Source organism: Pseudopipra pipra, chromosome 3 (genome assembly GCF_036250125.1).
Source record: "Pseudopipra pipra isolate bDixPip1 chromosome 3, bDixPip1.hap1, whole genome shotgun sequence".
Lineage (NCBI taxonomy): Eukaryota > Metazoa > Chordata > Aves > Passeriformes > Pipridae > Pseudopipra > Pseudopipra pipra.
The window spans coordinates 19,481,933-19,503,522 of NC_087551.1; the positions used below are offsets into that span (position 1 = coordinate 19,481,933).

Below are 21,590 nucleotides of genomic sequence, written 5' to 3' on the forward strand. Positions count from 1 at the left end.
TTGAGCAGGAATAAACTAAGGGGAAAAAAAGTCACTTCATATTAATAAAAACAGGTGTTTTCCTTTGTATTAGTTTCCAGTTAAACTGGTAGATCTCTGATACTGCTTTTGACCTTAGATGACTGTTTTACTTGAATTGGGTATATAAGTGCTTTTGAGCCAATACTGGCAAACCAGTATTTCAGGTATGAAGAGTGCTGTGAAAAACTACAGCAGCTGAGTTTGATAAAATGCAGTAAAAATCCAGGAAGACATTTAAGTGGCACCTTTTTCTTGCCAATCTCATGTTTTAGAAATCCTAATGAAGTCAATGTTACAGTGTTGCCTTATTATAGTATCTAATGTGTCTGTATTAAAATTGCAGACTTTAATTGGTGCTTCCTCTATAGCCAAGTCTGTCCCAGATTCTGCTGGAGTACTGACCTGGAAAATAAGTATGGGATCAGGTCTGATGCTGCTGGAAAAAGAACAAACTCCACTGATAAATTACTGCTTTAAATTCAGCTACCTAGAGAGAAAGTGTTCCAGATGTAATAGCCTATGTGTGTAGTAAAACTATATCAAAGCATATTTTGATGTCTTCCCTATGAGGCAGTGGGTCATAGTTTTGGTTACTTCAGGTGTCAGTAGTACCCAATTCATAGTTTTTACTCAGAGTATTTTAGTAAAGATTGGAAACTGTGAAGTATTACCACTGTTTTCTCACTATTCTATAGCTTTGGATGAAAGTGATATTAAAGCAAACTTTAAAAAAATGCAGTAACATAAAGAATACCAGTTAATATTCCTTTTTTTTGTGGTTAATGTTTTGTACAGCATCTTATTTCTCTGTCAATGTCATATATTCATGATCCACCTCATTTGTTTTCTGTAGGTTATAGACCCAGTAGCACCTCGGTACACTGCTTTACTGAAAGATGCAGTGGTCCCAGTAAATATTCCTGAAGCTCAAGAGGAGATGAAAGAAGTGGCTAAACATCCAAAGGTTCTTGCTTTACTCTCTTAGTATTCTGGTATTGCAGATCAGTAAGTTTGGAAAGTACCTTGGCTTGGAGCAGTCAGCAAGGAGAGTCCTGCTTTTACCTTATTCAGACAGCATGAGATAAACCCAAGGTGTTCTTTTTTTTCCTTAGAATTGTCAAAAACTGGGCAACAAATAAATGTGTTCATTCTTTTAAGATCATGTAGGAAGCTGCTTTTGTAAATATGGAGAATGCACACAAAAGGTGCATTGAAAGGCCTCTCCAGGAGTTTTCAGAAGAGTTGAGACGTTACAAGTCTGAAGTGCTGCTCAGACTTTTTATTGTTTGATACTATTTTTCACAGAGAAGTTTAAATATAAAATCTTATTCAAGCTTTATGGATATACTACAGTAGACACTGCTTATCCATAACAGTGAGGAATGCAAGAGATGTTTTTTAAATAATTCATAAAATTAGACTTAAGTGGAGAAGTGATATATTGACCTGTTAATTCTACTGTCTCTGGGTATTGTTTTAATAAGACTTCTACTTTTGTATAGCAAATAGTTATTATCAAAGGCTAAGAACTTGCAAATTTGTTACTCTTAGTATCCAGTGAACAGAATAATAATCCAGAAGAAGGGGAGTATGTTACAGATACAATTGTTTTTTGCACTACAATTAGCAAAGATGCTTTCCTTTGAGTGAAGCATCTCAAATTGTACTTCACTGAAAGCATCTCTTAGTTATATATGCACTTACATACACTTACACGGAGAAATAAGTGAATATTGCTGAGGCTTTCCTTCGTTTCTTTGTTTTGATTTTGTTGCTCCAAGTGTTCCTGTAGCCATTTCTTGTAACTGGGGTTGGACATCTAGTTTCCCCCCTTCCCCATGGCTGATAACAAGGAAACAGGTTTTGAGCAGGTGCAAGTGAGAACTGCACCTTGAGTTGACCCTTGAGTGACTCTTCAAGGGTCAAAAAGTCTGAAGTTTGGTCAGATGCAAGCTAGCCTAGTAAAACTTTGATATTAATAATAAATGCTGCCTCTGGTATATAATGAAATAAATACTGACCAGAAGAAACAAATTGCAAACTCTTGACCAGCTGGCAAAGTCCGAACTCACAACTGTCTGCCTTTAAAAAAAAAATGTTTATCTTGATTGTTGAGATGCTTTAAAGCTGAATATTTTTTCATGTTATAAATGATATAGTTCTGGTTTCTGTCTTTAAAAATGTATGGAAGAAGCTGGAAGAAGCTCCATATGTATTTCCATATTAATTGTATAAAAAAACAAAAGTGAGAGTTATGAAATTAGTTTTGAAGGGAATTTGCATAGCAAAATGGAAGCATGAGAAAACCTTTGTTTTTACCTGTGAGATCTTAAAGATGTATAGACCTTATGGAAAAGGGATATGCTATCAGTGGTGCTGGAGCTAGTATTTGATAGAAGATAGGATTTTTTCTAGTGTACTGTCAGAGGAATGCATGCAACACCTGTGAACAAGAAACTAGAGAGTTGTGGAAGAATACTGTAGCTCTGCATTACTTTTATTGTCCATCTTCTATCTTCATCTGTCTCCTATCATAAATAAAATAGTGTTCTAGCATTGCATTAGCTTTAGTCAGCTCATATAATAACAATCTATCCTTTGAAATTAAATCATCATTCACAGAATGCCGATGTTGGGTTGAAACCTGTGTGGTACAGCTCCAGAGTCCTGATCGAGGGCGCAGATGCAGAGACCCTGACAGAGGGAGAGGTTGTTACATTCATAAATTGGGGCAATATTATCATCACCAAATTAAACAGGTAACCTGATTAGTGGGAGATGAAATTAAATTTTCATTTACAGCTTTTTGTTGATTTTTCTTTTAATAGGAAGCTTATAACAATAAAATATTAATGGTTGCTCATGTCCATCCCATGATTCTGTATATAGATCTCTGCTTTGAAATATGCCACAAAACTGCATTTTAGCCTAGAGTGTATTTTACTGCAGATTCAAGTCTGAAATCACCAGTCAGCCCTGATACTGCATGTCCCTCTCATTTCCGTGGTAATATTTCCACCGTGAAACAGTTTTTTCAGACAGAAAAAAACCATCTGGAATTTTAACAACTTCTACCCTGTAACAAATCCTGCTTTTGCATACTAAGGAACTAAACCTGTCAGTGTCAGTTGCAGAACTGTTGAGGTGTTAATGTCATCACAGCATCCTTGAAATGGTTATGTTGAGACAGTGGCAGAGTGGGGTGAGTTGGGATGTTGAACATAAATATGTAAAGATTTTTTCCTGTGCTTTTCACTCTATATTGATATTTAAGAAAACAAAACTAAAGGAAAACTTCAGGAGTGAATACACCCTTTCGTTTTCAACATCTCACTTCAAAAATGAACTCTGAACCTTGTTTTTCAGTGAATCTATTCACTGAAATCTGTAGCATTGAATCAGAACTGATCATTTAGGCTTTCCTCTTATTTCTGTTTTCCTGTAGAAATTCAAGTGGAAAAATTGTGTCCATCAATGCCAAGTTGAATTTGGATAATAAGGACTTCAAAAAAACAACTAAGATCACTTGGTTAGCAGAAACTCCACGTGCACCCCTCATCCCAACTGTCTGTGTTAATTATGAGCATCTGATCACTAAGCCAGTTTTAGGCAAGGATGAAGACTTCAAGCAATATATCAACCGAAATAGCAAGGTAAGTTATCTTTCTGTCCCCTTTAATTCCACAAAACTTAGTGTTTGGTGGTTTTTTGGGGTTTTTTTAAACGTTCAGTGTTTCTGGTTGGATTAATTTGTCAAGCAAGTAAATCATGTGCTGGCGTATCTAGTTTCCGTTTAACCTCTCATAATTTCAAAATTAAAATTTGACTCGCATTTTCTCAAGTGTTACCTGACTTTCACACCTCTGGGACCAATAGTTTGAGTTTTTGTCTTGATACATTCTTATGATGTGGCATTTTCTTGCTAGTACTTTTTCAGCTGCCTTTGGAGTTAACTAACATTTTAGCACTTCCAAAATGAGAAAATCACTACTATCCTTCTACAGCTCTACTGTTTTTTGTGCTCTGTTAGACATGGACTGATTTCTTTTAACACTTACAGCAAGAGGAACTGATGTTGGGTGATCCTTGCCTTAGAGACTTAAAAAAAGGAGACATCATCCAACTTCAGAGGAGAGGATTCTTTATTTGTGATCAGCCCTATGAGCCAGTGAGGTAAGCTACCTAAGAATGGCCTAAACAGACATCATAGAATTTGCTTTAGCTTGCTGTGTTTTAGTGTTTTCACACACACATTGGCAAGAGTAATGTTGTCTGCAAATATTTTCCCCCTCACCATGACCTTTCTGTGGAGTATTTCTGTGGACAGGTTTTTGACTTGTATGTTCCTGCCTTTTCAAACTGTCTTTAAGCCAAGTACATGGCACTTTTGGTGCACCCCACCTAACTTTGACTTCCTTGTGATTTGAAGTACAAGAATTAAGGAACAGTGCTACAGAACAAAATAGGCATTTTCCCAATTAGAGCATGCACATAGTATTGTACACTTCTTTAGCAAGCTATCAAACATCTACACTGCAAGTAATAACATAAGCATATATATTAATATTATAAAATAAAATGGTACATAAGAGGAATCAGTGCAGATCCCCATTTATGTAACTTCGGATAACTACGGTTGTGTACAAAGGTAAACTTAAAGTTGTGCGTGAGCATCTTCTAGGAAGAGTAGAACATTTGTTTCAATAAAGGTTAATGTGTACCTTGTATTTCCTTTATTGTTGTGTTTTCTATAAATCCTCTTATAGTCCTTACAGCTGTAAGGATGCTCCGTGCATTTTGATTTACATCCCTGATGGACACACTAAGGAAATGCCAACATCTGGGTCAAAAGAGAAGGCCAAAGCTGAAACTGCAAAGAAAGAGGTAAACTTGTGGTTTAGAAAAGTGCCATAAAATGTATTACTGTACATCTATTTCTGTACCAGATTATCATGCTGAATACTTGGCTTTCTTTTTCTTTTTTTTTTTTTCAAGGCTAGTTCAGCTATAAAAGGAAAATCTGCTCCACTTGTTGGTCACACCTCTACTCCAACCTGTAGTGTATCTGAAGGTCACCTGATCATTTACAACAGGGTGGCTGCACAGGGTGATATAGTTCGTGACTTGAAAGCTAAGAAGGCAGCAAAGGAAGATATTGATAAAGCTGTGAAACAATTGCTGGCCTTGAAAGCAGAATACAAAGAAAAGACAGGCCAGGAGTATAAGCCTGGAAATCCTCCAGTGTCCATACCTGCACAGTCGTCAAAGCTTGAGACCTCTGGTACCCTGGACAGTAAAGCTCTGTATGATAAAGTAGCAGCACAAGGAGAAGTGGTCCGAAAACTGAAAGCTGAGAAAGCATCTAAGGTGGCTGATTTTTTTTGGTCTGGGTTTCCATAGCCCATAGTTCTCTGTTTGTGGAAGTGAACGGGTGCTTGTGGATCCAGGTTTTCATAGTGATCATTGTTTGGACTGGGCTCTGTTCTGTCAAGACTCGTGTTTTCCAATACTTACTTCTTCAGTTAGATGTGGATGACAGTTTGTGTTAATATTCATAAAGATGCACGTGAGTTCCCCTATTTCTTAGACTGCTGTTCTGAAATGTGGACAGGTTTCATCCCACAGCATGAGTTGATTAAGTATCCAGATCTGGTCCTTGGAGTTAAAATGCCCTGCAACATTTATTTGTTTATTTAACTCAGTATGGTCAAATCATGTGACTTCATAGGATTGACTTGTTGCTATTTGGACCTTAAAAAACCAAAGCCCCAAAATCAGAAAGGAAAAGAAAGGTCCAAATACTACAGATATTTTTGAGACATCTTCCCCTCTGGAATGGAGCATAGAAAATGTAGCTACTATTAGCTGTGTTCTTTCTATTCTTTCTAATGCAGAACAAGAAAAGGTAGAAAATAACACACTGTGCCTGGTGGTTGAATAATGTTAATAGTAGTGTCTTGGTGGCACCATAAAATCTAAATAAATGGGAAGATCTAAACTAATTTATTGTTATAATTTTACTTAGGACAGTGAAGGCTGTATATTACATAGTTGGAATTACTTTATTAAAATAGGAAAGTAGTAGGGAAAACTTCTCTGAACAACTCTACTAAATAGTTAAGAAAATGGAATAGGTGTGCATAAGCTGAATGTCTTTTCATGAAAGTTTTTATGGTACACTTGAGAGTCTTATGTCTCTATATCTTTCTTCCTCCCTCTTTCTGCCCCTTCCTTTCTCTTTCAGGATGAGATAGGTGCTGCTGTGGAAGTCCTTTTATCCCTAAAGGCAGCATATAAACAGCAGACAGGCCAGGAGTACAAACCTGGAAGCCCACCTGTGGTCTTTGTCCCTCCTCAGTCTTCTCCTGTTTCTACTCTTCCGTCCCCATGTCCAGTAGACAGCAAGTCTCTGTACAACAAAGTGGCTGAACAAGGCGAAGTGGTCCGCAGGCTCAAATCGGAGAAAGCCTCAAAGGTGTACTAGCTGTGGATGCTTCTGAGTGCAACAGTATCTTCAGTTTAGACTAAAACCTAATTGCAAGTTTTGTGAAACTCCAGGAGCAAAATATAAACAAGTTCTGTGAAGTGCTTTCCCAAGTTCTCCTGTGCTGATGATATGGCTGACTGCATGAGTTCTGTGATAGTGCATGGAAAATAAGTAACTTTTTTTTTTAGTGATACATGATAAGTGAAGCAGAAGAGAGGCAGTAACTTGAAAAAGACTGTAACTTGAAGCCAGAATGGTGATAATAAATTAGGGACTTATTTGATTGTGACCAAAGAACCATTCTTTATTCAGTCTGAGTATTTGCTGCCCTTCTCCAGTGTACAACTCATGGACTGCTGTAACTGGAGGGGTCTAAGCTACCTAAATGGGAGGCTTTCAAGGGCACAGAAATCAGCCCCTACATATACTGCCTGATTCAGTCCTTTGATGTACAACTTGTAGGTGTTCTGCCTAAAAAGTTTTACCCCAAAACTCAATAATGGCAACTGATACTAACAAGATAGCTCTAGAAGTTTTATTACAACAACTGTGTTAGTGCCATTCTGGTAAAGATTGTGTTATCTCAGCTATTGTGTTACATCTCTGTTATTTCTACCTTTATCTGCAACTGCTGTTTTTTCTTTCTTGCTTCAGGAAAAAATAGATGAGGCTGTGAAAATTCTTTTAAGCCTAAAAGCAGAATATAAACAAAAGACAGGTCAAGAGTACAAGCCTGGAAATCCACCTTCAGCTCCTCCTTGTATATCTTCTGCACTTCCATCTTCTGTATGCTGCAGTAACTTGGCAACCTGTAGCTTAGTGGATGGGAAAGCACTTTATGATAATGTAGCTCAACAAGGGGAAGTGGTACGCAGGCTCAAAGCAGAGAAAGCTTCCAAGGTATAATAGTAATGTGAGAGTAAGCAATTGTAATTCTTACCACATTTTGCCACTGGGGGGAAATCTTTCACCAAGTGATGTTCAAACTCCCCTGTGTCCAGGTCATGCATGGTCTGATAAGGCCAAACAAGACTATTCTGATGTTGGATACTTTCTTGACTTTGAGGTGTAGAAAGTCAAGCTTAACCTCTCATGTCTAGATGAATAGGCACAAACATGGCAGATGCCAACCTTGCAGAACTTTTTAATGTATTTTACTTTTTCTTGCTATATTTGAGACAAGTGACTAAAAAAGTATCTAGTGCGCTGCAAAAATAGCGAGACTGTTCTAAACTTCAGAAAACATCATCAGTGATGATTGGTTGTCTTGCTTTGGTTTTGTTGTGTTTTTTTAAAGATCTTTTTTGAAAGAGGTTATTGTATTTTTAATGTAAGTTCTGCTGCAATTTTTAACAGACTATACTGGCCGTATGGGCTGTGGGAATATTCTGATACAATGTGACAGCTCTCAAAAACACTCCTGTTGCTTGGGGAAGAGTCCTCCACTTATTATAAAACCCTGGTTATTGCTAGGTGGAAATTTTATTTTCATAGCCTGAAAATCAATGCTTCTTGTCAGTTCTCTTTAATTCTCACCAATACATCTTGCTGTTTCTCCCCCATATAGGACCAAATAGATGAAGCAGTAAAACTCCTCCTCTCTCTAAAAGCTGACTACAAGGAAAAGACTGGGCAGGAATATAAGCCAGGACATCCACCAGCAGCTCAAGGGGCTTTGCCTCAGGCACCAAACACAGTACCCAGTGGTCCAGACACTCCCGAAGCTAAAGCCCTGTTTAGCAAAGTAGCTCTTCAAGGAGATGAAGTTAGGAAATTAAAAGCAGAAAAAGCAGATAAGGTAAGAACATACATACTGTAATACAAAAATGTAATATATGTATTTAAATCTAAAAGTGAATTTGAGATTCAGCGTGATTATGGGAAGTAGAAATGTACATTTAAAATAGGTAGCATTTGAATTATGAGATCTGAAACATACTTTTAAAATCAGTCCTCTCAGATATAGTCCTTAAAATGTTAACACATGGAAGTTTGGTTTTTTGGTGGGCTAGAGCCATGTTATTCCTGTGTTTCTCTATAAATTTCTTTTTTTTTTTCTTTTTTTTTTTTTCCCTCTGCAAGGAAAAGATAGATGTAGCTGTTAAGGAACTTCTTCAGTTGAAGGCCCAGTATAAGTCTGTTGCAGGAGTTGACTATAAACCAGTTTCTGCTAGTGGTGTAGATGACAAAGACAAGAAGAAGAAAGAGAAAGAGAACAAGTTCGAAAAGCAGAGTAAGCAACAGAAGCAAAATGATGGCCCTAAAAAAGAACCTTTGCAAGGACAGAGTGGTAATGAGCGTTCCTCAGATGGATCAGGAGAGGGTCAAGGCCCCAAGAAACAAACAAGGTAAAGATGCAGTCTTAAATCTTATTTGATAGAAACTTCAACTGTTTACCTCTATTCAGATTTAGAGTTTCACAAGTGTCTCATTTCACTGAAAAATGTGGACATCTGCAAAATAACTGTGTTCATAGTTAGGATTAAGCCAAAAGCAAGTTACCAAAGTTTATTTAGTGTCAGCTGTGCCTCAGCATCCTATACTGTTACTGTCATTGAGAACTTGCTGTGCTTCATTATTTGCTTCTACAAATGTGCTGCTGTGTCTTGCTCAGTATAATCCCTGGTGAAAAAAACATAAACCCTTGTACCAGGGTTTTCAGAATATTTTTTTGTCAGGACCTTGAAAAGTATAGCCCAACCCAGAGCAAGGCACTGCTGGTGGTGGAACTTTTCAGTGATGATTGCTTTGCATTCTCTCTCCTGCTTCCATCCTCAAAGTTTAGAGGTCTTTCTACAGCATGTATTATGCATCACTATGTATTTCCTGTTTCATATACATAAATCACGTATTAGAGGCAGAGACATGGTTATTTTGTATAGAAATTATGCCAGAAATATATATTTTTCACCCTTAAAACTTCTCTGTTCGTAGAAATATTGAAACTTTACTTTCACCTACTATCATTTGAGTTTGGTGAGTTTAACCTTCTTTAGAGTCTTGTAGTTTTTTGATGGTAGTGTCAGTTTTCTATCTTGACAGTGTGACTGATATTCACATGAATGGTAAATTTAAGTTGCATATCTTCCTGAAATTGTAGCCACTGTCTAGGTAAGAAGTTTTAAAATAAAGAGTAAAACAGCTTACACACAGGTCTGGTTAGTCTTAAGTTTTTACTGGAGGAGATTGGATTTTTTAATGCATCATTGTGAGATTCTTTGATACAACCATGGTGAGAATTAGAAGGGTTCAAGCAGTAGTAAAGAAACTATTCTTTATTAAATATTCTTGTTAGCCAAGGTAAGGAAACACTAACAATTCCTCCCACCAAAAGTTAGCTTTATAAAGTAAAACTAAAATATTCTGGTTCATGGCCCTCTTTTTCTGGCCCTCCTCCACCCCACACCTGCTTCCCCCCCACAAAAAAAGGATTAGGATAAATTTCACTGGTAAATGCTGTACAGCACAAATCTGGTTCTTTTCTAATACCATAGGTTGGGTCTGGAAGTTAAAAAAGAAGAAAATCTTTCAGAGTGGTTCTCTCAGGTAAGTGCATATCAGTTTAATTATTTCATTCTGTTATAAATCAAGGTCTGTTTTGAATTTATATCTTATATTTATGGTTTTGGGTTGGTTTTTTTTTTAAGACACAGCAAAGTACTTTCCCTTTTGTATGTCTTACATTGCTATCATGGTCTAAATAGAAGTGCCTGGATTAAAGAGCTGAATAAATTTAGGAAGCTGTAAAAAGGGAGTCAACCACCCCACTCCATATATATAATAAATATATATGATTTTCTTAATTCATACCTGAATTCCTCTTCACATTAAGAGTGTAAAACTTCAGTGAAGTGATAGGAATTTCACAGTCTTGGGAGTTTTATTTCAACTCAAGGAGATGCATAATAAAAGTTAGAATCTGTTGATACTGAATGAGTTTTCTGGCTTGTGAGATTCAAAACAACTAGAGTAGAAATGATTAGTTTAGATTAGTCTGCTTAGGAGAGATTGTAACTAGGTATCAGTGGTCTGTACATTGCCTCTCAGTAGTATAATTTTTGCATAAGGAATAAAAATCTCTTCAGACATGAGTTAGAGACATTTCTTACAAAAGTGCAGTTTTTTGGTTCCTGGAAATTAGCTTTAGTCTCTTACTTGGATTCAAAAAATTCAGGTTTAGTTAAGTGTTTACATTATTCAGATCTATTATTCAACTTAATGTTCCTGATTAACTTTCTCTAGATAATACAAGCATCTTAAAGTATATCTTAGTTGCTCACTTTCTGAGCACAAATACTTTTGAATAGCAGACTTCTCTTAAACTGCATGCCACACACTTGAATTACTGAGCGTTCTTTGTGTATAAACTGAAACTTCAGTATCCAAATGATCTTTTGAAAGGTGATCACAAAAGCAGAGATGATTGAATACTATGATGTGAGTGGCTGTTATGTTCTTCGTCCTTGGGCTCATGCTATTTGGGAAGCTATCAGAGATTTCTTCGATGCAGAGATCAAGAAACTTGGAGTGGAAAACTGTTACTTCCCCATGTTTGTGTCCCAGGCTGCCTTAGAGAGAGAGAAGTCTCATATTGCTGACTTTGCTCCTGAGGTATGCTTCAGAAATTTGTTTTAATCTGACTGTAAGAAAACCCAGCCACCTAGTCTGCAGCTGAATATGAAAGTTGGGTTTGGGGTGGTTTAGTTTTTTTGGGTTTTTTTTACCAAACTTGTTTTGGTTTTGTCATTTTTGTTTTTTTTCTTTCTTTCTTTTAGGTTGCTTGGGTCACAAGATCTGGGAAAACAGAACTGGCTGAACCAATTGCCATACGTCCCACTAGTGAAACAGGTTGGCCTCTTTTTATGTAGTTTGGCTGTAAAGAGAGCAGTTACAGGTATAGTGTAGCTGATAGACAAGAGTCCCTTCTGAAAAGTGGAAAACCCCATTTTTTAGAATGTTTTCTGTAATTCCTTATAAAAATTTCTTCATTTTCCTGCTGCTTACAGAACTCTCACAACTATGCATTCCCTTAAATAGACTTTTTAAGGAAATGCACAGTTTAGGATTTTTTTTCATTAATATCCTGGAGACTGACTTGCTTTGTCTGAAAAATGTATTTGCTTTTTGGTTTAGAGTGTAAGAAAAATTCTTCAACTGATAATTCTCTCCAGTTTTGCATATATTTTGACTATAGTTGTGAAACGAGCCTTTACTAAAATGTCCTCTGAGTAATTTAAGGAAGTATTTTAATACCTGAGGCTGGATGACTTCCTACTTGAGTCAGGTCTAGTAAGGCATCCTGAAATCGTGAGGTCAGTGAATTCGTATTTGTGAACTCAGATGTATTTACATATTATAAGCCAGTGACTCAAAATTGGTGTCATTAAATAATAAGCTTGGGGTTGTACTTTAACCAGCAGCAAGGAAGCAATTTTGCAGAGGCTCAGGATGAAGTGAAAGTACTCCTTTGAAAATATTATGTATTAGGACAAAAAATGTGTTTTAAAGGAAATTAAACATAAAAACATAGTTCTCAAGAGCAGAGAGTGTTAAGTTTGCATGTATTAAAAGGAAAGGTTTGACATAAATGTCTGTGTTGTGCAGAGACTCAAAGCTGCTTTCTTTTTACAGTCATATATCCTTCCTATGCCAAGTGGGTGCAGTCACACAGGGATCTTCCCATCAAGCTGAATCAGTGGTGCAGTGTTGTGGTATGTGTGTACACGATTCCTGGGTATCATTATTGTGGTTATGTTATCGTAAGTACACTGTAGGAGAATTATTTTATGTGGACTTGGTATGGTGATACTGATCACAGCACATATTTCAAGACAAAAGTGTTAATGTGCTTTGTATGATTTGTTTTTCTCACTGTTTCTACTAAAACATTCTTTATCAATGTATACTGTTGATTATATTAAGTAGAAATCTGTGAATAGTTGACTTTTTATCTTTATTAAGAACTTTCTAGCACTTGCTTATAATCATTATTTTTAACAATAATTTGACACTTCAGTGTTAATCATAGTGTTCAATTTTTTTTATTTCTGCCCCTCCAGCGCTGGGAGTTCAAACATCCCCAACCCTTCCTTCGCACTCGTGAGTTCCTTTGGCAGGAGGGTCATACAGCATTTGCAACATATGAAGAAGCAGCAGAGGAGGTAAAAAACAATGCACTGGTGCTTTTGCTTTCAGGAAGTTACCTTACTCCATAGCAACACAAACAGATCTTTTACTGTGACCACATAGAAATCTCTCTTCTTTGGAGCCCTTGTGAAAAATGCAAAGTATACTCGAACCCATTTTTTTCTCAAATGTAACCCATGTCTGAAACTTTAGTCTCTACAAAGAATATGGGGATTTTGAAGAGTGACATAGAGAGTGCTTTCCTTAAAAATTGTTTTCCTTAAAAATAAATTTTTCTTAAAAATCTAAATAATGCATTCACATGTCAAGTGCTGGAAGTTTTAACGTTTTCTTTGCCCACGAGACAGCTGTTTCATTGAGTGTCATGACATATCTTTATTTAGCAGATGTTCAGACTCTTAGGTGAAAACTAGAAGTCAGTATAACCATTGGACTGGCATTTCTGCTGTGACTCTTCTTGTTTTCTATCATGATTTATAGTTGTAGCTATTTGATTCATAGAAAATAACATCCAAATATTAAAATAATTGATTAGTTTTTAAATACAGTCTTGAGAAAATGTTAAATTTTTAAGATTTCAGACTCTGTCATGTAAAACTATTTCTGATGTAACAAATGCAAAATACTGAGTAATTCTTAAGAGAGTACATTCATCATAGGTGTTGCAGATACTTGATCTGTATGCTCAAGTGTATGAAGATCTCCTAGCAATACCTGTTGTGAAAGGAAGGAAGACAGAGAAGGAGAAATTTGCTGGGGGTGATTATACAACCACTTTAGAGGCATTTATATCTGCCAGTGGAAGAGCTATCCAGGTACTTTTCTATTAAAATAATTTTTTTTCAATGAATACAGTAAGGTGAAAGATTTAAACTGATGCTTGATAGACTTAACTTTCCATTGAGTAGAATGTTCTGTGTTCATCTATTTCAGGGAGCAACATCACATCATCTAGGGCAGAATTTCTCAAAGATGTTTGAAATTGTATTTGAAGATCCCAAGAAACCAGGAGAAAAACAGTTTGCTTATCAGAATTCCTGGGGCCTTACAACTCGAACTATCGGTGTAATGACAATGATTCATGGAGATAACATGGGATTGGTACTCCCACCTCGTGTAGCCTGTATTCAGGTGTGTAAAAATGCCTTAAACTACCATTTTGTTTCCTTTCTTGTCTTGTAATTCAGGAGCATTTCATATTGAGCAACTGGAAGACTTTACATGGGATAGGAGCTGATTACAGAGTGTGCTGTATAAAGTTTAATACAAATCATCAGGGAACTTGCAGTGAACAAGTCCCCTTTGATAGTCCATCCATTTAAAATAATGTTATCTGTATTGTTTGTATGAAAAGGGAAATGCATCCTTTATTTCTGAGAACTTGAAAGAAATTACTGGAATATAGGGCCACAATATTGGTTTTAAGTTTTTATAATAACTAGTAGCTAATTTTTTTATGAAGTGAAGTACATGTCATGTTTTCTTGCAGGTTGTAATTATTCCCTGTGGCATCACAAATTCTCTTTCTGAAGAGGACAGAGGGGCTCTGTTGAAGAAATGTAATGAATATTGTAGCAGGCTGCTTAGTGTTAAAATCCGTGTCCGGGCTGATTTACGAGACAACTACTCACCTGGTTGGAAGTTCAACCACTGGGAACTTAAGGTACATTTCTTTCCACAGGTGTTTTGAAGCCTATGTGTGGGGAATATGTATAAGATATGTTACATGTGCCTTGTATTCTGTAGGCAAATATTTTCTCTGAATGAAGAATTGCTGCCTGATAATCAGTGATCACTTTCATTAATAAATGAAGAAAAGATATTTTTCTGAGACTTGTTCTGTTTGCGAGGATTTCCATGTCAGTAAATTAATATTATAAATTACTTGCATGTTTAAAAATTTATACTAGTACTTAAGTGTCTCCAGGCTCACAGCAGTGCCTTCTGTGCACACAGTGGAGCAGAGAAGACAGACCTGGACAGAATCAGCAAAGAAAGGAGCAGTTTTGTTTTTTTTTTTCAAAATTGCCATGTTCCCATCATGTAGCAGTTGAGAGGAAAAGTTCTGCTTCTTCAAATATAAGAGGCTTTTATAAAACAAAATAAATGACCAGAATGAAACAGTGGTAGTAATGGTAATTAGAAATTGAATGATGTGTTGTGATGTTATGGGATATTGTATTTTTGTTCTGAATTTAAAGTTAGTTTCGATATATTAATTTTTAGTGTAAGAGGATTGAAGCTAACCAAGTTGTACAAAGTTCCCATTTTGTCCTACTCTCTTCCCTTTATTTTTTAAAGGGATTTCTAATACCATGAATCCATGTTGGAAGACTTTATAAATTTAATTAGGTTTATCAGACTGGCATGGCATGGGGCAAACTTGATGTTTTTTATAAAATCTACTAATGTGTCCAACATGATACATAAACTACATCTTCAGGCTCACTGCAGGCACAGTACACTCATTTTATTGAGTGTATAAGAATTTCATAAGATAAGAAATACAAAGGTGCTGGAATAAAAAATACAGGAATTAACTGGAAAATAATTTGCCTTATGCACTTTTCAGCTTAGCAGATTTCTAATGTTACTTCCTAAAAGAACCAAGTTATTGGTACTTCGTTTATAATGTCTGGTATTAGTTCTTTTGCTTTCTTTGGAAATTTTCCTGAGAGATCATTAGGAATTCTTCTTTCACTGGAAAGTACCTAATACTTTCCTGTAAGTTTTAATTATGGAGACAGCTTTTTGTGTGTCATAAATTAGAATGTTCTGTTTAAATTGCTGTTTAATAACAGTTCTGAATGACTTTTTATGTAGCTTTGTAGTAGGAGTAGATACCTCACCCTTCAAATAGATTTTACTACATTATTCACCTTTTTAACATAAATAAGGTGGGAGGGCAGGGGAAGTATAGGGAACCATTTGGAAGCTGTGAACTTGAAGCAAATGCAAAGCACGCACAGAAAGCTTGGGTACAGGTTTTGATTCTCCTGTTCACCTCTTGAATAGTTTTAACTTATAAGTTTACTGATTCAATTTCCCCTGGGTAGGGGAGGAAGAATCCCCCCAAATGTATTTGCATTTACTTTCTTCGTTTTCTGTGAAGAAATGTGTACAGATTGCAATACATGTTAGGATATAGAGACAGTAAGTTACACTCAGTGGACTCTTTACTTATTAGTAAAATGGAGACTCTTTTTATCTGATGGTATCTGGGAGATGAGAAATTACGTGGTTCTATCACCAAAGTTTATGAAGCATAAAAGCTTTGTTTGTAGTCAAAGGTTCTATGCAAATAATGTTGGTATTAGGGCTATTGCTATTTGCTGTTAATACAGTTGAAAGTGGTCTGTGAAAACAGAATTAAAATGTATTACTGGATGAGCAAGAACATAGTTACTATAAAAGACTTAATAGTTCAGACTTCATAAACCTGATTTGCAATATCTGGGATAACTGTGTTAGGGCAGCATCAGTTGTGTTTCAGTATTACTTTAATGTTGGCACGAATGCAGTCTCGAAGGTAGTGAAGCAAGGTAATGCACAAATGAAGAGAGTGTGGATGGGAAAGAGAAAAATACATAAAAGCTGTGGAATACATGGTAATTTATTTTTTTTTCCAGAGAAACTTAAATGTGTAAAATGATTCCATGTTAAGACTGGTCTTAAAAAAACAAACAAAAAATTACTCACACAGAGAGAGAGAGAGAAAATGAACTCTCCTGAAAATTAGTTCTTCATCATAACTTCTGATTTTTTTTTCATGAAGGGTGTTCCAGTCAGGGTTGAAGTGGGACCACGAGACATGAAGAACCAACAGTTTGTAGCTGTTAGAAGAGACACAGGACAGAAGCTGACCTTATCTGAACATGAAGCAGAAGATAAACTGAAGCAGATTTTGGAGGAGATCCATGCTAACCTTTACAACAGGTAAATTGAGAGGTACAGTGAATGGCTGTGCTAATCACGGATGCACTTTACCTTTCAGAAGAATTTCTCACGTTGGTTTATCTGTGAAGAGAGACAGGTTAGGCACATCTTTCTGTTTGTGACATATAATTTTTCTGCCTCTTAAACTTCTTCACATACAGTGATAGAAGTTTCCTGTTGTTCTCATGAACTTATTTTAAAAAATACTTCGGTGAATTCATGTGAAGTATTAATAAACACATACACCATAAATAGTTCATGGAACAGTATTGTCTCAGTGAAGTGTCTGGAGTACAAGTCTTATGAGGAGCAGCTGAGGGAGCTGGGGGTGTTCAACCTGGAGAAAAGGAGGTTCAGGGGAGACCTTATCACTCTCTACAACTCCCTGAAAGGAGGTTGTAGCTGGGTGTGGGTCAGTCTCTTCTATCAGGTAACAAGTGATAGGATAAGAGGAAATGGTCTCAAGTTGAACTGGAGGAGGTTTAGATGGCGTGTTGGGAAAGTTTCTTCACTGAGAGGGTGGTCAAGCATTGGAACAGGATGCCCAGCAAAGTAATGGAATCACCGTTCATGGTAGTGTCCGAGAAACTTCAGTAGTTGAAGTTCTGTGTTCAAAAGTGTATTTTAAGACCCTATTGACTTCCATAGGATTGTTTTCTTGAAAGCAATGAAATGCTTTTGGAACTGTTATTTGCCCTTACTGCATATGCCAGAATCCCTCACATGTCTGTCTCTGCAATTTGTTCTTCATAGCTGCACTGGAAAGAACAGGGTGCTGGTGCACATTTTCTTCTGTGGTTATCAAAGTCGTTTACAGGCAGAATATTTTTACCTAGTTAAAAACTCTTTTGTGATTTAGACTTGGAACGTAATTTAAAAAGGAAAGCGTACTTCTGTAATATTTATTTCTGTCTACTTCTGGTTAGTGTTGAACTGACATGCACAACAGTGTGAATTAACACGGTGAAAAGTGCAGCAACTTGGAGAATACTCTATCAGCAATTAATCAAAATTTTAGCACTTTGGGAAGCAGGAGAAAGACATAAACTGATTAGGAAGACTGATGAATCTATAATTGTTCTTTGACTGACTCTGAAACCTTAATTTGGCCAGTGACATTATGTGCATGAATCTGCCCTGACTGAATTTTTTTTGCCTTTTCTTAGAGCGTCTGAGGACCTAAAAAGTCATATGGTGGTGGCCAATAATATGGAGGACTTTCAAAAAGAGCTTGATTCAGGAAAGGTAAGGAAATTTACTACTTCTAATCTTGTGCCTCCACACACTTTGTATCCTTTACAAATAATCAGGGGCTAGAAATTTCAAAGATTATATATAAATACTACTGTCGTTTTTATGGGACTCCCCCCTTACAAGCAGTTGAAGCCTCTCCTGTAAAGCTGCACAAAAATAAATTGCCTTTCCCAAAATTTGTAATACATGCTACTTTCTTCTCTTGCTAAAATATGGTATTTACTGAATAGAGTGTTCGCGTTACCACCGTTCAAAATGTAGTCCTGTGCCAGAGGTGACTGGGGGTCTTGAAGTGACTTACAGTGTTGCAATTTGGTAATTTGCATATAAAATGTGTTTTTATCAGAATGTGCTTTTCAGAGGGATTGATGTAGACATTTTATTTGGGTTACAATAACCTTACTGTCATTATTCTAATGCCAACAGTGGCAAAACACTTATTAAATCTCATAATAAAGTCCAAGTAAGAGTTTAAAGTACGATCTATTTACGTCAAAGAAGTTTTACCTTTATGACCCCTGAGTAGAAGCCATTGGGTTCATTAAGGGTTACTGCAAGTCAGAAACCTCCTTAGGATGATAGTAAGAATAACCCATCATGTGGATGGTTGAACTTTACTGATCTAGACATCTGTGGGAAAGTATCGAAGTTTAGATGAGAGATGAAGTCTTCAGTACAGAATTGAGCTACTGTTTCTTTTTCAGGAATACACTGACAGAATTTTTTAACCCTGAAATTCTGTCACAGACCAACTTGTGAAATTGTTGATGTATTTAAAGTGTTCAAGTGCTAGGATCCCCAGCATAAGTCATTAAGGTTGTGTATTTTATAAAGCGAGATCAGGGGGTTTTGTTTACCAGTTAGATCTCCTCTGAAAATTTCTGATGAAAAATGCATGAGTGCCAAGAATTCACAAGTACTTATTCCTGGTTAGGCTTGACCTTCCAACACACTATTTTCTTACATTTCCATTGCACTTAAATTCAATTTAGAACAAGATTTAAAGGAATAATGATGAACTTCAGAGGAGGGACTGATTTAGCATGCTTATGAAGCCAAGGATACAGATGTCTTAAATGTCATTCTGTGCATAGGTGCTATAATAGTAGTACTGCCTTATTTTCCTCCACAAAACTAAACACAAGTCTTTAGTCTTTATTTAACAAATAATTGTGCTCTGCAGAGGTGTTTAGCTAGTACTACTGCTCTCATGTGTCATGATTTCAAGATGTGCCATCACATATCTTTCATCTCTGAATTAAACAAGCACTCTGAAACGATGATTGACTGCCTTCAAATATTTTTGCTTTCCAAGTTGGATACTCTGACCATTTTGGTCCTTGGGTATACAAGTTTATTGCAATCAGCATATCTGAATTGAAGAAAATTGAAAAGATATGTCATTTTGTGTTTGTTTCACTCTCGACCTATATATGTTATATGAACAAAATTTATAGCATTCTGTTAACACTAGCTACTGTTTAATAGGAAAATTTGTAAGCTGACATGCCCCTGTTTAATTCCTGTTGCTGTTTTTCCCTTAGTGGAATTACAGACTCTTGGCTCTTTAAAAATGAGGACTGTTTCTGTATTCTTTTAAGTTTCGTGCAAAGTCAATTGAAACTCAAAGGGTAATTACACAGATATTTAAGCAATTTCATTTCACTAACAAAAGATTAATGCAAGAACAGTGTAGTAGAGTGGTAATAGTTCCTTTTTTCAGTTGCAAGAAAGGGAAGCTATAAAGTGAAGTCTGTTAATAAAGGTGTATACACCAGTTAATGGAAAATTGAGAATTTTGCAGTAAGAATGTGAATTTGGTGAAAGACAGTGAATAAACCTTATTCACAGTTTGGATAGAATTAAAATGAGATTCTGAAGACTGAATTTAGTAGCTGGTGTTGCCCTCAGCTATCAGCATTACTTGAGTGTTCAAACGTGTGTAGGGGGTGTCTTTTTAACAATAATGCTACTTTTTAGTAGCAAACTGAATTTTCTCTCTGAAAGTCCATTAAAAATGAAAAAAAAATCAGTAAAACTGAATATAACGGTTGGGAAAAGAGATTTGCCACAATAGCTAAGAGTATTACTGAGAGGAGTGTATAACATCATTTCAACTTTACTTTCCTGATTTTCCTCAGTTAAGCTAACTGAAGGAAACAGCAGGAAACCACCCCCACACTCCTAAGAAAAATGTGCTGTTGGCAATTCTGTTTTCTTAAAATATGTATATATAAAATTGTCTTGCTCAGAAAAAAATGAAAATTCATAGTAATGGAATTAAAATGGAAACTTTGTTAGGATGGCACTGTCTTGCGGTGTGTAAGCGAACATTTGTTCTGCAGTTTGAAAATATGAAACTTTTCCTAAGCAAAAGAAATGGAACATTTCAGGGGAAAACTGTTTATACTTTCCTCAGAAGGAAGATGTATTGGGTTAAAAAAAAATCAATTTAAATTTAAATGCTACTTTGGGTTTGTGTATGTTTTTCCATGCTGCACTAGGAGGGATGACTGTGCTTATCTATTTCTCTGATGAAAAAGAGCTATTAAAATTTAGTTGTAACAATTGGAACTTTTCCCAATTTGAGTGTATATGAGATCTGGAGGTTTAGGAATCTTCCAGAGACAAAGATGATTTTTTTTAGATGTATAACTGTTGGGGTTTTTTTTCTCCCCTCCTCTCTTCCCTTCAGATTGTACAAATCCCTTTTTGTGGGGAAATTGAGTGCGAGGATTGGATCAAGACGACCACTGCCAGGTAAAATATAAGTGTAACTGAACTGGAAAGTATCTACCAAGATCAAAATCAGGATGTTTTGATTATAAAACAGGAATGCAAAGTGCCTGTGGGTGTAACACATACAGTTCTCGGCTTTGACTGTTACTTTCCTGCATAATTCAGTATGTTTACTTCCCTTGGTTCTGGAACTTTCAAATTAATTACTGTGATTTTAAGATTTTATGTATAATACACCTTATTGCACCTTTATTTTTTAATAAAAGTATTTATCTATGAATATACTTTTATTTCAGGGATCAAGATCTTGAGCCTGGTGCCCCTTCCATGGGAGCAAAAAGTCTCTGCATACCTTTCCAGCCTCTCCGTGAACTCCAGCGTGGAGAAAGATGTGTGTGCGGCAAAAACCCTGCCAAGTTTTACACCCTATTTGGTCGTAGTTACTAAACTATTAGAGAAAGAACCTTCCTCTTTATCTGTGAATTGAACTTTTTTTAATAAGACTGAAATAGCCCCTTAAACTTTAATCGGTTTTGTGACTTTTTACATAATTCAAAGACAAAGCCATAAACCATAACCCCCCACCCCAATTGTCAATCTTAGGCTAGCAGTAATTCACAGACTTTTCTGTAAACATCTCTAATAATAAACATGTATTGTGAGCTGTAATATGCTGTGGTGGTTTTTGCTGTGTTGCTCAGGGGGGAGGAATAGGTACCCTTTGCTCATGTCTTTTTTCTGTTTTGGTACATGTGGGTTTTTGTGCATTGAGAAAAATCCTGAAAGATTGGAGAGAATGTCATAAACACTACAGTTCAGTTTAGCATGCTACATCTACTTTATAGAAAAAACATTTCCTTTTAATTTTGCCTTCAAATCTTTCAGTTTTGAATAGAGACTTGCTGCTAACCTGTAGCCATGGTAAATACTACCCTTTTTGCAAACTCCCTCTGGAGTCAGGTGTTTCAAGGAATATTTTCATAGAAACATAGAATGGTTTGGGTTG

At 36.2% G+C, this 21,590-nt stretch overlaps 1 protein-coding gene across 6 annotated transcripts in view; it reads left to right on the top strand.

The window, feature by feature from the left end:
* Positions 1-21,253, top strand: part of EPRS1 (glutamyl-prolyl-tRNA synthetase 1) — a 39,558-nt gene extending 18,305 nt beyond the window's left edge. For 2 of the 6 annotated variants that reach the window (XM_064648159.1, XM_064648160.1), the window contains 22 exons: positions 875-985; positions 2,644-2,780; positions 3,467-3,674; positions 4,082-4,194; positions 4,788-4,905; positions 5,017-5,388; positions 6,266-6,496; positions 7,163-7,408; positions 8,076-8,306; positions 8,591-8,856; positions 10,003-10,054; positions 10,910-11,119; positions 11,284-11,356; positions 12,140-12,219; positions 12,568-12,669; positions 13,315-13,470; positions 13,589-13,786; positions 14,145-14,318; positions 16,431-16,591; positions 17,758-17,836; positions 20,541-20,605; positions 20,881-21,253. In XM_064648159.1, coding sequence (XP_064504229.1) covers positions 875-985; positions 2,644-2,780; positions 3,467-3,674; positions 4,082-4,194; positions 4,788-4,905; positions 5,017-5,388; positions 6,266-6,496; positions 7,163-7,408; positions 8,076-8,306; positions 8,591-8,856; positions 10,003-10,054; positions 10,910-11,119; positions 11,284-11,356; positions 12,140-12,219; positions 12,568-12,669; positions 13,315-13,470; positions 13,589-13,786; positions 14,145-14,318; positions 16,431-16,591; positions 17,758-17,836; positions 20,541-20,605; positions 20,881-21,031 — 3,534 coding nt within the window. In that variant the 3' untranslated portion in view covers positions 21,032-21,253. The remainder of the gene's footprint in view (positions 1-874; positions 986-2,643; positions 2,781-3,466; positions 3,675-4,081; positions 4,195-4,787; positions 4,906-5,016; positions 5,389-6,265; positions 6,497-7,162; positions 7,409-8,075; positions 8,307-8,590; positions 8,857-10,002; positions 10,055-10,909; positions 11,120-11,283; positions 11,357-12,139; positions 12,220-12,567; positions 12,670-13,314; positions 13,471-13,588; positions 13,787-14,144; positions 14,319-16,430; positions 16,592-17,757; positions 17,837-20,540; positions 20,606-20,880) is intronic. The other 4 variants (XM_064648161.1, XM_064648162.1, XM_064648165.1 and 1 more) reach the window with 2 other exon arrangements.
* The last annotated feature ends 337 nt before the right edge of the window (positions 21,254-21,590 follow it).